General features: G+C 35.6%; 1 protein-coding gene across 1 annotated transcript; it reads right to left on the bottom strand.

Annotated features, from left to right (window-relative positions):
- LOC110110763 (beta-galactosidase 6) lies at positions 1-12,385 on the bottom strand. Its single transcript, XM_020842387.2, has 19 exons — positions 11,954-12,385; positions 11,777-11,872; positions 11,588-11,700; positions 11,430-11,496; positions 11,254-11,346; positions 10,980-11,123; positions 10,769-10,857; positions 10,469-10,574; positions 10,281-10,368; positions 7,945-8,063; positions 6,604-6,768; positions 4,218-4,435; positions 4,020-4,129; positions 3,106-3,203; positions 2,765-2,872; positions 2,233-2,340; positions 1,126-1,334; positions 703-1,042; positions 1-286 (listed from the first exon to the last, which is right to left on the bottom strand). The coding sequence occupies exons 1-19, from the start codon at positions 12,158-12,160 to the stop codon at positions 179-181; spliced, it is 2,586 nt and encodes an 861-aa protein (XP_020698046.1). The 5' UTR covers positions 12,161-12,385; the 3' UTR covers positions 1-178.

The following is a 12,385-nucleotide window of genomic DNA, read 5'->3' as shown; positions in this document are numbered from 1 at the left end:
TTGACAAATCAGACCTTCAAGCTGCATTCCTCTTGAAGGTCGTTCATCTTTATTAAATATTATTTATTGTACAACTAGATGCTTTTTTTTTGTTTTATTTTCTTTCTGCTGCCATTTTTTTATTTTTTCTGGGAACAGCAGAAGTGAACAATGGTGACCATTCCAGTGCTTTGCTGTTTCATGAGCAGGAAGCTTCCACGGCCAAGCTCTTAATGACTCTCTCACATGGGTCGCCAAAGATGTTGATGGAGACACTGATGCTGCAACTCTTCAAACCAAGGCATCCCTATAAAAATCAAGAGGAGAGACTATTATTTGCATTTGTATTTACAATTGAGAGAATAGAGGTGTAAAGGAGATGAGCTTGGGCAAGCTCAAGTGTTACTCGGATTGGTTCGGCTCATTAAAGTTTCATTTGGAACGGCTTTCTTACTGCTTCTTAAAGTATTTTTTTAATACAAAATTTTCTATTTTTTAGTAGAAAGTTACTTTAAGAAGCAGTAAGAAAGCAATTCCAAACGAAGCCTAAGCTTACAAGTCAAAACTTTTTTCTTTCTGTTTGCCTTTATCTTATTGAGCCAAATAAGAGTTTTTCAGAGATTAAGTCTACTTAAAGGTTATATATAAATTTTTGGGTTTTTATCAGCGAAGAAGAAAGCTTCATTAAATCACTTCTAAAAAGAAGAAAGCTTCACCAATTACCTGTTTGACAACATCAAGGGCTCGAACACTTCTGCACTGACCATGACTAAAGCTACCACATTGGCCAGAGGGAGTCCCAAAACTCGCAAAGTTTATGGAAGAGATGAGCTGATTGGGATATGGACACTCCAACTTGAGGAGAGCTGTTGAATTCATGGTTATCTTCTTAAAAGAGAGATTAGATTCCACCAATGGAGCAGGATGTGATTCTGATACATGCCCACATATGCTTTTAACCTGCTTAATGGCAAAAGATATTTGCTCTGGATTTCCACCCATTTCTTCAAAGAGAACAAGCGTGTTGCTCCCAGATTGAACCAAAGAGCGAGGCAAATGATACCTGTTTGATTGAGCAATTCAAAGCATAAATTTTGAGGACTGTGAATAATTTTACAGCACTGATGAAATATATTTGGTTCTTACAGCTGTTGAGAAGGTTTCCCACAGTTTTTCTGGCACTTATCAGAGTTGTAAGAACCTTTATAACTGCAAGAATTACATCCGTTTTGTGGAGCAATATTAGTTGGCCAATAGCGGCCAATACTCTGCCCATTAATCCATGCTTCTCCCTTTCCCAACCCTGTGAAGTCTATTACAATTGGATCATTTCCCTCGGGAGCGCTGAAGCTTGACTGCATATCATGGAGTAAAAACAATGTGTCAGAAATCATTGTAGAGTTGGTTTTCTGTTGAGTAGAAGACGAGCTTTCAAAAAATTCATAAAATTTGCTGTTTGGAACATTTGGCAGTGAAAGTTCATGACACATGGCGTTTAATTTCATCAGCCTTGCTTCGTTTTTTTAAGCTAACAACAACAACAATATCAAAGCTTTTATCCCACTACGTGGGATCGGCTACATGAATCTTTTTTCTCCATTGCGTCATGTTAAAGAGTCATTTTCATTTAAATCTAATAAAGAATGGTCATTTCTAATATTTTCTAACCAAGTATTTTTAGGTCTGCCTCTACCTTTCTTAACACAAGTCAAATCTAATACATCTACTCGCCTAACTGGGTCATCGAAAGACTGCAGTTTTATGTGACCAAACCATCTTAGGCAACTCTCTCTAATCTTATCTTCCATGGGAGCTACTCCAACCTTTTGACATATATGCTCATTTCATATCCCGTCTCTAAGAGTAAAGCCACTCATCAACATGAGTATCCTCCTCTCTACAACACTGAACTTAATATTATGCTTCTCTTTTAATGACCAAAATACTACACCATAAAGCATTGCAGGCCTCACCACCATCTTATAGAATTTTCCCTTAAGTTTGAGGGGGACTTTTCTATCGCACAACAAGCCCGATACATTCCTCCACATTAACCATCCAATTTGAATTCTACTAATAATATCCCCCATCTACTTCATCATTTTTTTAAGCTAACAAAGAAACAAAATTTTCCATAGAATGGAGGCATGTCATTAAATTGATAATATTAGCTATAATTCATACAAATACATCCAAGTCAAGGAAGATGACAGGCCCAGGGTTATCATTCTGATACAAATTCCCAAAGTTTACCTTGTACCAGATCAATGGTTGATTTTTTGGAATGCTAGGAAGTGAGACCCATTCTGATGAATTCACAGAACTGCCATACAACCCTGACTCCTCTCCTTTAAGACCAACCTGCATTTGCAAAAGGGCAATTAATCAGTGCAAAATAAATGCACAAGGATGGGGATTATATAAGTTCCATGGAAAAATAGAAAAGCACTTCAGCTTTTTGAGCCAATACTGAGGCTTTGTTTGGGACGGCTTTCTTGCTCCTTAAAGCAGCTTTTTAATAAAAAAAATTTAATTTTTTACTAGAAAATTGTTTTAAGTAGCAGCAAGAAAGCCATCCCAAACAAAGCCTGAATCAAAGATAAACTTTCAATTGCAAGTATGATATAGAAAAAGTGTTGAGTCTAGAAAAATATAACTTCTTTGAAGAGCTAGATGCTGGACCCAAATTGTGACAAGAATAACAAAATCACCCCGGTTTCTCAATAGAAAGAGAATCATACATATTGTTTTGCGGATTGTGATATTTGATCATTAAGAAACAAACCTGATATGTCCACTCTGCAGAAGATAAATCCAGGGTGCCACTTTGTCCCCTAAGCTGTACAGGACCAGTAATTCCAGCACCAGTGAGGTCAAAAAATGCTCCATAGTTCTGAGAAAAAAAGGAGAAAAAAAAATCAAATTATCATAAGAAAACCTCCATCTCTGCCAGGTGCCAATTGCTCCTGATATCTCGAGACTAATCTCCAAAAGAAGAAAATTACAGCATCAAAATTACTAATCAACATGTTCAAGACATAGAAACATTATGAATGCTACTATTACATCAAGAAAAGATGATAATAACGTAATAATTTCTTTCTTGCTTATAATTGCACAAATTACCTGTAAGCCAACCGTTGCACTCAAGAGATCAATTTTATTGCTTCCTTGAGTGAAAAAAATGGGCTTATCAAAGGTAATTTTTGTCCCTTGTGCACTTCCTGCAGCCGATGACAAATTAGCTCATGAATAATTTGGCCTAGTTAATAATATTGGATAAAGAAGGGTTTTTAGCATATTTAGGAAGCTCCATTGTAAACATGCTGTGCTACTGGGTAATAATGGGCTGAATTACAATTTACATTAGTGAAAGGAACAACTGTCTACCTAGTTTTCATTGTTAGAATAATTAAATATAATAATTATGCGAGATATCATAATAATTATTTAAGTCTATATATATTTAATTATATAAATCATTAAGTGACCCATATATTTGAATTATTGAAATTTAATTATTTATATTTAAATCCTCTTGGTCAAAAAGAGATAATTTGATCAATCGTTTATGGACCATCTGATCAAATAACTCCTATGAGCGGTTATTATAACTAATTCGTAGGAAATAACTACCGGTCCTCTCTCTCTCATGATGGGAGTTAGTTTGTTTCATAGAGAATTAACTCATGAAAGAAGAAAATGAAAGGGAAAAGGGAGAGAAACCGTAGTTCGGAATTCAATGAATTCAACATGAATCAAAGTATGTTTTCTTCCGATTAAAAGCTTGTGAAAATCATCTTGTTAAGATCATGTGGATTTAAGACTTATGTAAATTCATGTTTAGTTTTGATTTCTTTTACATAATTTGGAATACTAGTTCTTGCAAGAGTTACAGATCTTATAATGCATGTTGCGAGTTCTTGTAAGAAAGTGATAACTTTAATCTTATATGAATAAAATTCTTGTAAGAATTAGAAAACTCTTAATCTAACATTCATTGCACCACTGAATTTCTTTCTTATCCCAAATTTTCTCACCTGAATGATTCCCATTAACGAAAACATGGAGGACATGTCCAAGTGATTCTACATGGAGAGTTGATTGTAACGTGCTACTAAGAAAAGATTCATTTCCATTTATGTCAATACTGCAAAACATTAGTTACACATAAGTTACCAATGTAAACAAAAAATAGTAATAAGAGTAGTCTTCAACAAAGAAAACGTCAAGTTCACCTTATTGAATACCAGAGATAATCACTACTGTCAGAAGTGGTGTTTATCTGTTCCTGTAACCCTTTTTGTTTGAAGGCATTGCTCTTTGATATACCAACGGGCTCATTAACAAAAGTCCAATCTGATAGTGAAACAATAGAGGAAGCAGTTGCTTTATCTGAAGCCTGAGTTTCAGAGGTCAGATATAAAGCTTCCACAGTGGTAGCTTGAGAGTTGATCTGCAACAAAATAAGCATTTTTTAAATACAGTTTTTAAGAAGCTTTTGCAGTGTGTCGCAATTGGCATGCAAAAAATTTGTTCCCTAACCTTGAATTTATTAAAGAGCATGAAGGAGAAGAGAAATTATGTTGTAGAATGTAAAGGCAATGAAGGTCGAGAGACAAATAGAATAATAGGAGCATATAATTGGGAATGAGCAGGTGTAGAAAAACTGCCTCTCTGAATCTGTCAATAAATTATATAATAATGATTTTAGTTATTCATGAAGATCTACCGGGTTGCAGTTGACTTCAGAGAATTAGCAAAATCAAGGGAAAGGGATGAAAATAATACTTTTAGAAAGTGGAAAGAAGTTGTAGAACATAAAAGAAATAAAGAAATGATAGAGACAAACCAAGAAGATAGTGAACAATCCAACTAGTAATGAGCCCAAGCAGACATAATGATGGCTGATATGTCCATATATACCACCTTAATCATCAGATGATAAGATGCTTAGTTGATCTGTCCTTATACATAGGGATCTACTTATAATCACCCAAACAAATTTTCTTGGAAATATTAGTAATTATAGTCAGGGGCGGAACCAGCCTTAATTTTCAGGGCAGGGAAACTTATAAGTAACTGTTGGTATTGCCTCGAATTTAGCTCGAGCCTTCACTTCAAGAAAATGGGTCAATAGTGACCCCTATTTGTTCATATCCTTAATTGTCGTGCGCTTCGCAAATATATCAAGGGTCCAAGGGGGTAGCGCCCCTGACGGGTTTCGACCTGCCCGGTCAGGCCGCGGGGTTAGGTTGTAAGGATATTTTTGGAATTCAAATTAATACATAAAATGATGAATTATATTTGCTATTTGTTGAGGGCAATTGCCTAAAGACCATAATATTTTAAAACTTTTAGGGGAGGGGGAGGGGCAATTGCCTAAAAACCCTTGTAATAAAGACTAAAATAAATTAAGGTGGACAAATTACCTCAACAATAATATAACAATTTTTTTTTACGGGGCGGGGGGGCAATGTATTGTGTGGTGGGGGGGGGGGGGGGGGGGGGCAAAAACAATTTCCAAAGAGCAAAACTACCAACTAACTAATCACCCATTCATAGTTTATACATATATGAGAGATTCATCTTACACAAGCACACATAACAGCAATAAAAAATATACATTGTTCTATTAAGCAAAAGCTTGGCGCGACCATATTGACCTTCTTGATGGTGTTCAAATCTCCAAAACATCAATTTGAGGGAAGAAAACCAAATTAGTTGGTTTATTCAAAAGTTCAAAGCTTGCTCTGTTCTCCAAATGATAGAAAAACAAATGAATTCTGCTAAGGAATACAGGAATAACCACCAAAAATATTTCCTACACAGTTTTAATAAAACATAACCCTGCAAGAGATCTTCTTTGATTAGTAGGCATCCAATGGAGGATACAGAATGTCCTAACTAATCCATCCTGAACTCTCTTGAAACCTTCTAATGGTTGCACAAGGGATTGGAGATGAAGGTGTGGGTTTCAAATATTTGCGCGCCCTACCTTGTCTGCTAGGAGAGTTTTAGATGTCTTATGGGTTAAATTTTCAAAGGAAAATTAAATTTAAGATAAGACACTATCTAGATATTTCACACTCATTTTATAAGAACTTGATAATATTGTTTCAGGTTTGTCATAGAAGCAAACTCCTGTAATGAATTACCGCTCTCGATAACGGAAGAGAACTTTCAATAAAGGAAAGTCATTAAATAGAACATAAATGCTTGATATATAGCAGTAGCAATTTAGTATGGAATTTAAAATTTATTTATCCTCTAATGATTTCATAGCATGGTTATGTTAATCGGTAACATGTACATGTCATATAAAGTAGATACGACATACATTTATGTATGCTTTGCATGCAAATGGTTAATTTTACAACTTAGAGATGATTCTCAATGCTGTCAAGCAAGAGCTTGTCAGATAAACTCAATTATATAATCGAGCTAAACAACAAAGGTGAATATAAAGATTTGAGGATTGCAGACAGGAAAAACAGTTACAAATGTTTATAAGAACGAGAAAGTTTGAGATAACACAGCAGGAATTGATTAGCATGGAAAAAGCTTCTTGTACTTAGCCAAGAAATGGAGTGATTGGTGCATCTCTGTCAGATATAGGCCTACCTGGGCAGTATTGAAGACCACATTTTGGCAATCAGGCAGGATGCTAACAGACCATGCAGGTAATTGGTAAGTCTTTCCATTGAAAGTAACAGTTGCTTCAGATTGAGTGCCAATATTAGCAAGAAAAGCTGCACATCTCCCTGTTGCTGTCTTATAAACATGCGCCTACATATGAAAACGAATAAGTAGCTTGCTGAATAAATATGACTCTCCATATACATGAAATTAGTAAATTGCAGGAATATCATAGGCATGTAAGAAGAGAAACAAAATCAAATCCACTCTTATAACTTGTGTATGGCATAAGCATTATGACCATTATCGAACTAGTTTTTTCTTCTTGGATCTATTGTTCAAAGTGATGGTGAAATAGATGGTGATATTATAAGCAGAATTCATATTGGATGGTTGAAATGGAGGAATACATCGGGCTTGTTGTGTGATAGAAAAGTCCCTCTCAAACTTAAGGGAAAATCCTATAAGATGGTGGTGAGACCTGCAATACTTTATGGTGCCGAATGTTAGTCAGTAAAAGAGAAGCATAATACTAAGTTAAGTGTTGTAGAGATGAGGATGCTCAGGTGGATGAGTGGCTTTACCTGTAGAGATGGGATACGAAATGAGCATATATGTGAAAAGGATGGAGTAGCTCCAATGGAAGATAAGATTAGAGAGAGTCACCTTAGATGGTTTGGTCACATAAAACGGCGGCCTTCCGATGACCCGGTTAGAAAAGTAGAGGTATTAGATTTGACTTTTATTAAGAAAGAAAGATGTAAACCTAAAAAGGCTTGGTTATAAAATATTAGAAATGATCTTTCTTTATTAGATTTAAATGAGAATTTGACTTTTAACATGCACAATGGAGAAAAAGGATCCATGTAGCTGACCCCATGTAGTGGGACAAAGGCTTGATGTTGTTGTTGTTGTTGTAGTATAGCAGAATATAGTTTACTAGGTCAATCTGAGCAAATATATCAAGTTGTAAAAGATCTCTTAGGCATTATAACTGTCTTATGAAGTGGAAAGCATGATGACTTGCAGCTGGAACACTTGTGATAGACTGGGTAACCATCAAGCACCCGGGAAGGAAAACAACAGAAAAATATCTCTTGTAATAACCAACAAAACAAGCACCACATTTGGAGTTCTTGTTGAAGGTAAGTTTTCATCTTGAATTTTTCTTATTTCAAGAAGCTCTTGATCTCACTATTGCTTACAGTAGCAGAGGCCACTTAAGTTATAATGTAATGAGCATCGAACAACAAATGGAAGATGTCATAAACTCATAATGATGAGAGGAAAATGTTATGTTTTAGTAGTAAGTAAAAATGTGCATACCTCCAAATTTGGACCAAGACTGGGACTTGTTGGGTCAGCCGTTAGTAATGGTTCTTCACAAAGCTTTATCGCTTTATGCAAGTCTCTTAGGTGGCCCCACTTAGGCTGCCTAATTATACCTAGAAAACAGAAAAGTGACAAAAGAGTTTCAAATAGCACCATATGTGATGAAGTATCAATCATAGTAAAGGGTAAATTAATATAAATCCAAACAGTAATTGCTTTCAATCTGAAAATTACTTAACTTTGCCTGTGTTTATGAACTTTTCTTCATTACTGTAGATCTAAAATTAGTTACACCATAGGAAAATTCTATTTATTAATTAGGATCAGTACATCATTTTCATTCTCTTAATTTAATATTTTCATGTTTTATTTTATTATAGAAAATTATTATGCATTTTTCCGTTCATCAACGCCCTCTATATACTTTGATGTTACGGAGGTTTTTAGCCAATTAAGCTAAACTTGAAATATAAAATTTTGATTTTTGCTCAACCGAAAGGATAATAAGAATATCCAAAGGTTGAAATTCAATCAAACTTGAGTTGAATTGACATATATATATTCAAAGATAATTAAGATGCATTTCGAGCTAAGTCTTACAACTCAAAATTGATTTAAAATCAAATTTGAATCGAGATTTAGACACTACATATTTGATTAGAGTTAGCCGAACATTAAATAAAAAACATTGATTAGTTACAAAGTAAGCTAGCTACCTAAGTTCTCATCATCTCAACAAAAAAAACTTTCGATATTTTATGTTGTAAACTAGCTTGGTCGTCATCATCTTTCAAAAAAGCGGTGGTCACAAATTTGAGTTGAATAATATGATTTTTCTTTTTTAGCTTGGTCGTCGTCATCTCTTACAAAAGTAGTTGGTCTCAAATTGGAGTCTAATAATATGATTTTTCCTTTTTATAAGAGATTTTGGGAGATTGGGAGCCTAAATCCATTATTCCAATACAGCCTACATTGCCTCTTCTAAAATTGCATTACATGTATTCAGCATTATTCTTCTAATACAAATCCCTTTATTTTCTAACTTTATCTTCATTAAAGTTTCACTTATTTTAGTAGAAATCTCATATATTAAAATTATGCGTCTATTAAACCCTATGATACTTTATTTCAAACATTTTTTTATAAGCATCAATATATTCAATTAAAAAAAAGTTAATACCTAAATATTGATCATTGTTTTAACACTAACGTAATTGAAAACTCTTTGGTCACCCCACAACTATTAATGCCAGTCACTTCGTATCCGCTTCAAAATTGTTAATCATCTAATTGTAAGCTTAGTTGGAGCAGCTCTAGATTGATAGGCACAATAGAGAATTTGTTAGAAAAGCAACTAATACTTACCATTAAAAGACAATGATTCTCTTCGATGCAATCTTAATGTGGGTTTAGGGTCAGTCCATAATTACTAATGCTTACCCATCAAATTTTTTGACCACCTAATTCTAAGCTTAATTATTCAGAATGAGATGACGGGATTCTAAATTGCTAGGCCCTATTAAGAATTTGGTAGAAAACCATTAAAATCAATTTAAAAGATGATGTTCTCACTGCCACAACTACTTTTCTCCCACTAGGAAGAAAATCACCTTTTGTATTTAAATGATTTTTTTGCCTTCCAATGAATCTGAATTAGTAATAGCTTTTTAATAGGTTAAAACCTACAAGTGCAAACCATAAAGAAAAGTCAAACTAATTTGTTTGAACACTATATGTTCATTTAAGATGAAGACATCATCAAATAAGACTAGGCCACATAGATTGGGTACACAGAAGCACGAATTATAGTCAGAACAAAATAAGTAAAACCCCTAGAAGAATAAAAGGCACAAAGCAATTACCAATAACAACAACATCAAGCATTTGTCCCACTACGAGGGGTCAACTACATGAATCATTTTTATTCATTGTGTCCTGCTAAAAGTCAAATTCTCGTTTAAATCTAATAAATAAAAATCATTTCTAATATCTTCTAACCAAGTCTTTTTAGGTCTATCTTTACCTTTCTTAATATAAGTCAAATCTAATACCTCTAATTTCCTAATTGGGTCATTAGAAGGCCATCGTTTTATGTAACCAAACCATCTAAGGCGACTCTCTCTAATCTTATCTTCCATTGGAGCTACTCCAACCTTTTCACGTATATGCTCATTTCGTATCCTGTCTCTAAGGGTAAATCCACTCATCCACATGAGCATCCTCATCTCTGCAATACTTAATTTAGTATTATGCTTCTCTTTTAATGGCCAACATTCAGCACAAAGGCAATTATCACTACTAATAAAAGGACTAATGTATTATAAGCTTACCATACTCATCAATAGGAGCATCATAATCATAACTGGTGGCAATGAAAGGACCACCTGAACTGTGACCAAAGTTTGTTCCTCCATGATACTGAAAACGAAGAATGAAGAGCATAGAAAATGCAATGAGCTAACAAGCTGAGCTGGTGATGCTTTAATTTCAAAAGAATAGCAAATAGAAAATACACTACCATGTAATAATTCTGAAAAGTACCACCGCGCTGGAAAAACCGTGCAACAGCAAATGCAAGGTCTTCGACCGGTCTATATGGTGCTCGACCACCAAATAAGAGAAACCTAGTTATCAGAGGATGAGATTAACTGAAATTGCATGGAGGAACTTAGAAACTATGCAATCACTAACGAAAAACTTAAAATTATAACGATAATCAGCCAAATACACCTTTATAGAAAAAGTTTCAAAGTAATTAAATAGTGGAAAACTGTATAAAACCAGGATAGAAATTAGAAAGGGAATGACCAACTCATACCATCCACTCCAATTTTCTGTCCATATCTTGGGCTTATTAGCAGAATTTGGTGTAAATTGATCGCAGTAAAATCCATTGCAAGTATTTATCTGTATTGCAAATGAGTAGCTCAAATTGGTACACAGATAAACATAACTCACATATTTTAACAAGTCAAACAAAATGGCAATAAGACAAGCATTGGAATAAAAAAAAGGAAGCATCCACTCACTATAGGATCGGGGGCGTCGGCCTGTTGGCACATCACCCATGGCACACCTGTTTCTAGAGACGTGGCCATGGAAGCTGCCCAGCTTATGTAAGATTTCGCTGCTTGGCCATAAGCTGATTGAATATTACCATATTCATTCTCTATCTATCAGAGATTACCATCCAAATGTCAGGAGAAAGAATGGTATCATATTCTTCAATTAAGAGCAAAGCAAGCAGCTTTTGGACTCAAAAGAGAATTTAAGTGATGAAAATTCAGAACTTTGAAAAGTCACCTGGGATAAGATGATGGGACCTCCCTGGGACGCGTAGAGATTCTCCTGCTGCATCAAATTTACAATCTTCGCAGTAAACCTCTGCATCTCTGCCTGTAAATTGTTTATTGTAAGTAAAGAGTTCTACCCATTCTGTACTGGAAAGAAAACAGTGGAGAAGGAAGAAAAGGCAGAACCTTGAAGGGCCCATTATCAGTCCTGAATTTGATCCCAGGTATGAAATGCAACCAAACGGGAAATCCTCTGCAATGAGAGCCAATAAACGCATCAGAGAACAAATCCACCAAACGCTACTTCAGTAACAAAGAAGAGAAAAATGGACTTCAGTATATACCCATAGTTCCACTCTGCACAAACATACGGTCCGATCCGCAGGTGGACGTATAGTCCAGCCTCTGCAACCGTCTTTACAAACCTCACGAGATCCTTCCTACCTTCGAAATCGTACTGTACAGAAAATGTAAAGATGAAAACAAGCAAATGAGAAGATCACCACCTCAAGAAAAAAAAAAAACAACAGAACCTGGTTGCGAACAGGCTCGTGGAGGTCCCAGAAGACGTACGTTTCCACGACGTCAAGGCCACCGTCCTTGGACTTTTGAATAAGGTCCGGCCACATCTGCAGTGCCAAAATGTGAATGAAGAATCGACATAAGGGGGAAGAAAGAGAGAGCGACAGTAATGGAGATAGTGATGGGACCTCAGGAGTGCTTCGCGGGTAATGGATAGAGCCCGAAATGAGGACTCTTGGCTTGCCATCGATGAGGAGGGCGCGGCGGCTGTAAGTCACGTTGGCAGCCATGGAAAAGAGATTCCTTGCGCCCATAAACTGAACCAACACCAACAAACAAGACAAAAAGACGAAAGCTGGTAAAGTCCTCTGCTTGGAGGAGCTCGCCATGGCCATTGGCCTTCCTCTGCAGCTCTCCCAATTCACAAGCAGCAACAAGAACAAAATGTGATTGCACTGAGCGAAAGTCAGCTCAGAGCAGAAGGGTTTACAAAGGGTTCTGATTAGCGCTTAATGATCTGAGAGAATATGATTAGAAGTTGGCGTGGATTAGGAATAACAATAACGAAGACTTAGTGTACAATGAGAAGGAAAAGGTTGCTTGGTTTGTGGTGCTCATTT

Source organism: Dendrobium catenatum, unplaced genomic scaffold, assembly GCF_001605985.2.
Source record: "Dendrobium catenatum unplaced genomic scaffold, ASM160598v2 fragScaff_scaffold_552, whole genome shotgun sequence".
Classification (NCBI taxonomy): domain Eukaryota; kingdom Viridiplantae; phylum Streptophyta; class Magnoliopsida; order Asparagales; family Orchidaceae; genus Dendrobium; species Dendrobium catenatum.
Note: the sequence above shows the minus strand (reverse complement) of the source record. Positions and strands in the feature narration are given on the sequence as shown.

Coding starts and splice junctions, on each gene's coding strand:
- LOC110110763 (XM_020842387.2), bottom strand. CDS start 12,160: ATGGCCATGGCGAGCTCCTCCAAGCAGAGGACTTTACCAGCTTTCGTC. Junction 10,369..10,468: donor CTTTTCAGAATTATTACATG/GTAGTGTATTTT, acceptor CTTCGTTTTCAG/TATCATGGAGGAACAAACTT. Junction 1,335..2,232: donor AACCATTGATCTGGTACAAG/GTAAACTTTGGG, acceptor CATGATATGCAG/TCAAGCTTCAGCGCTCCCGA.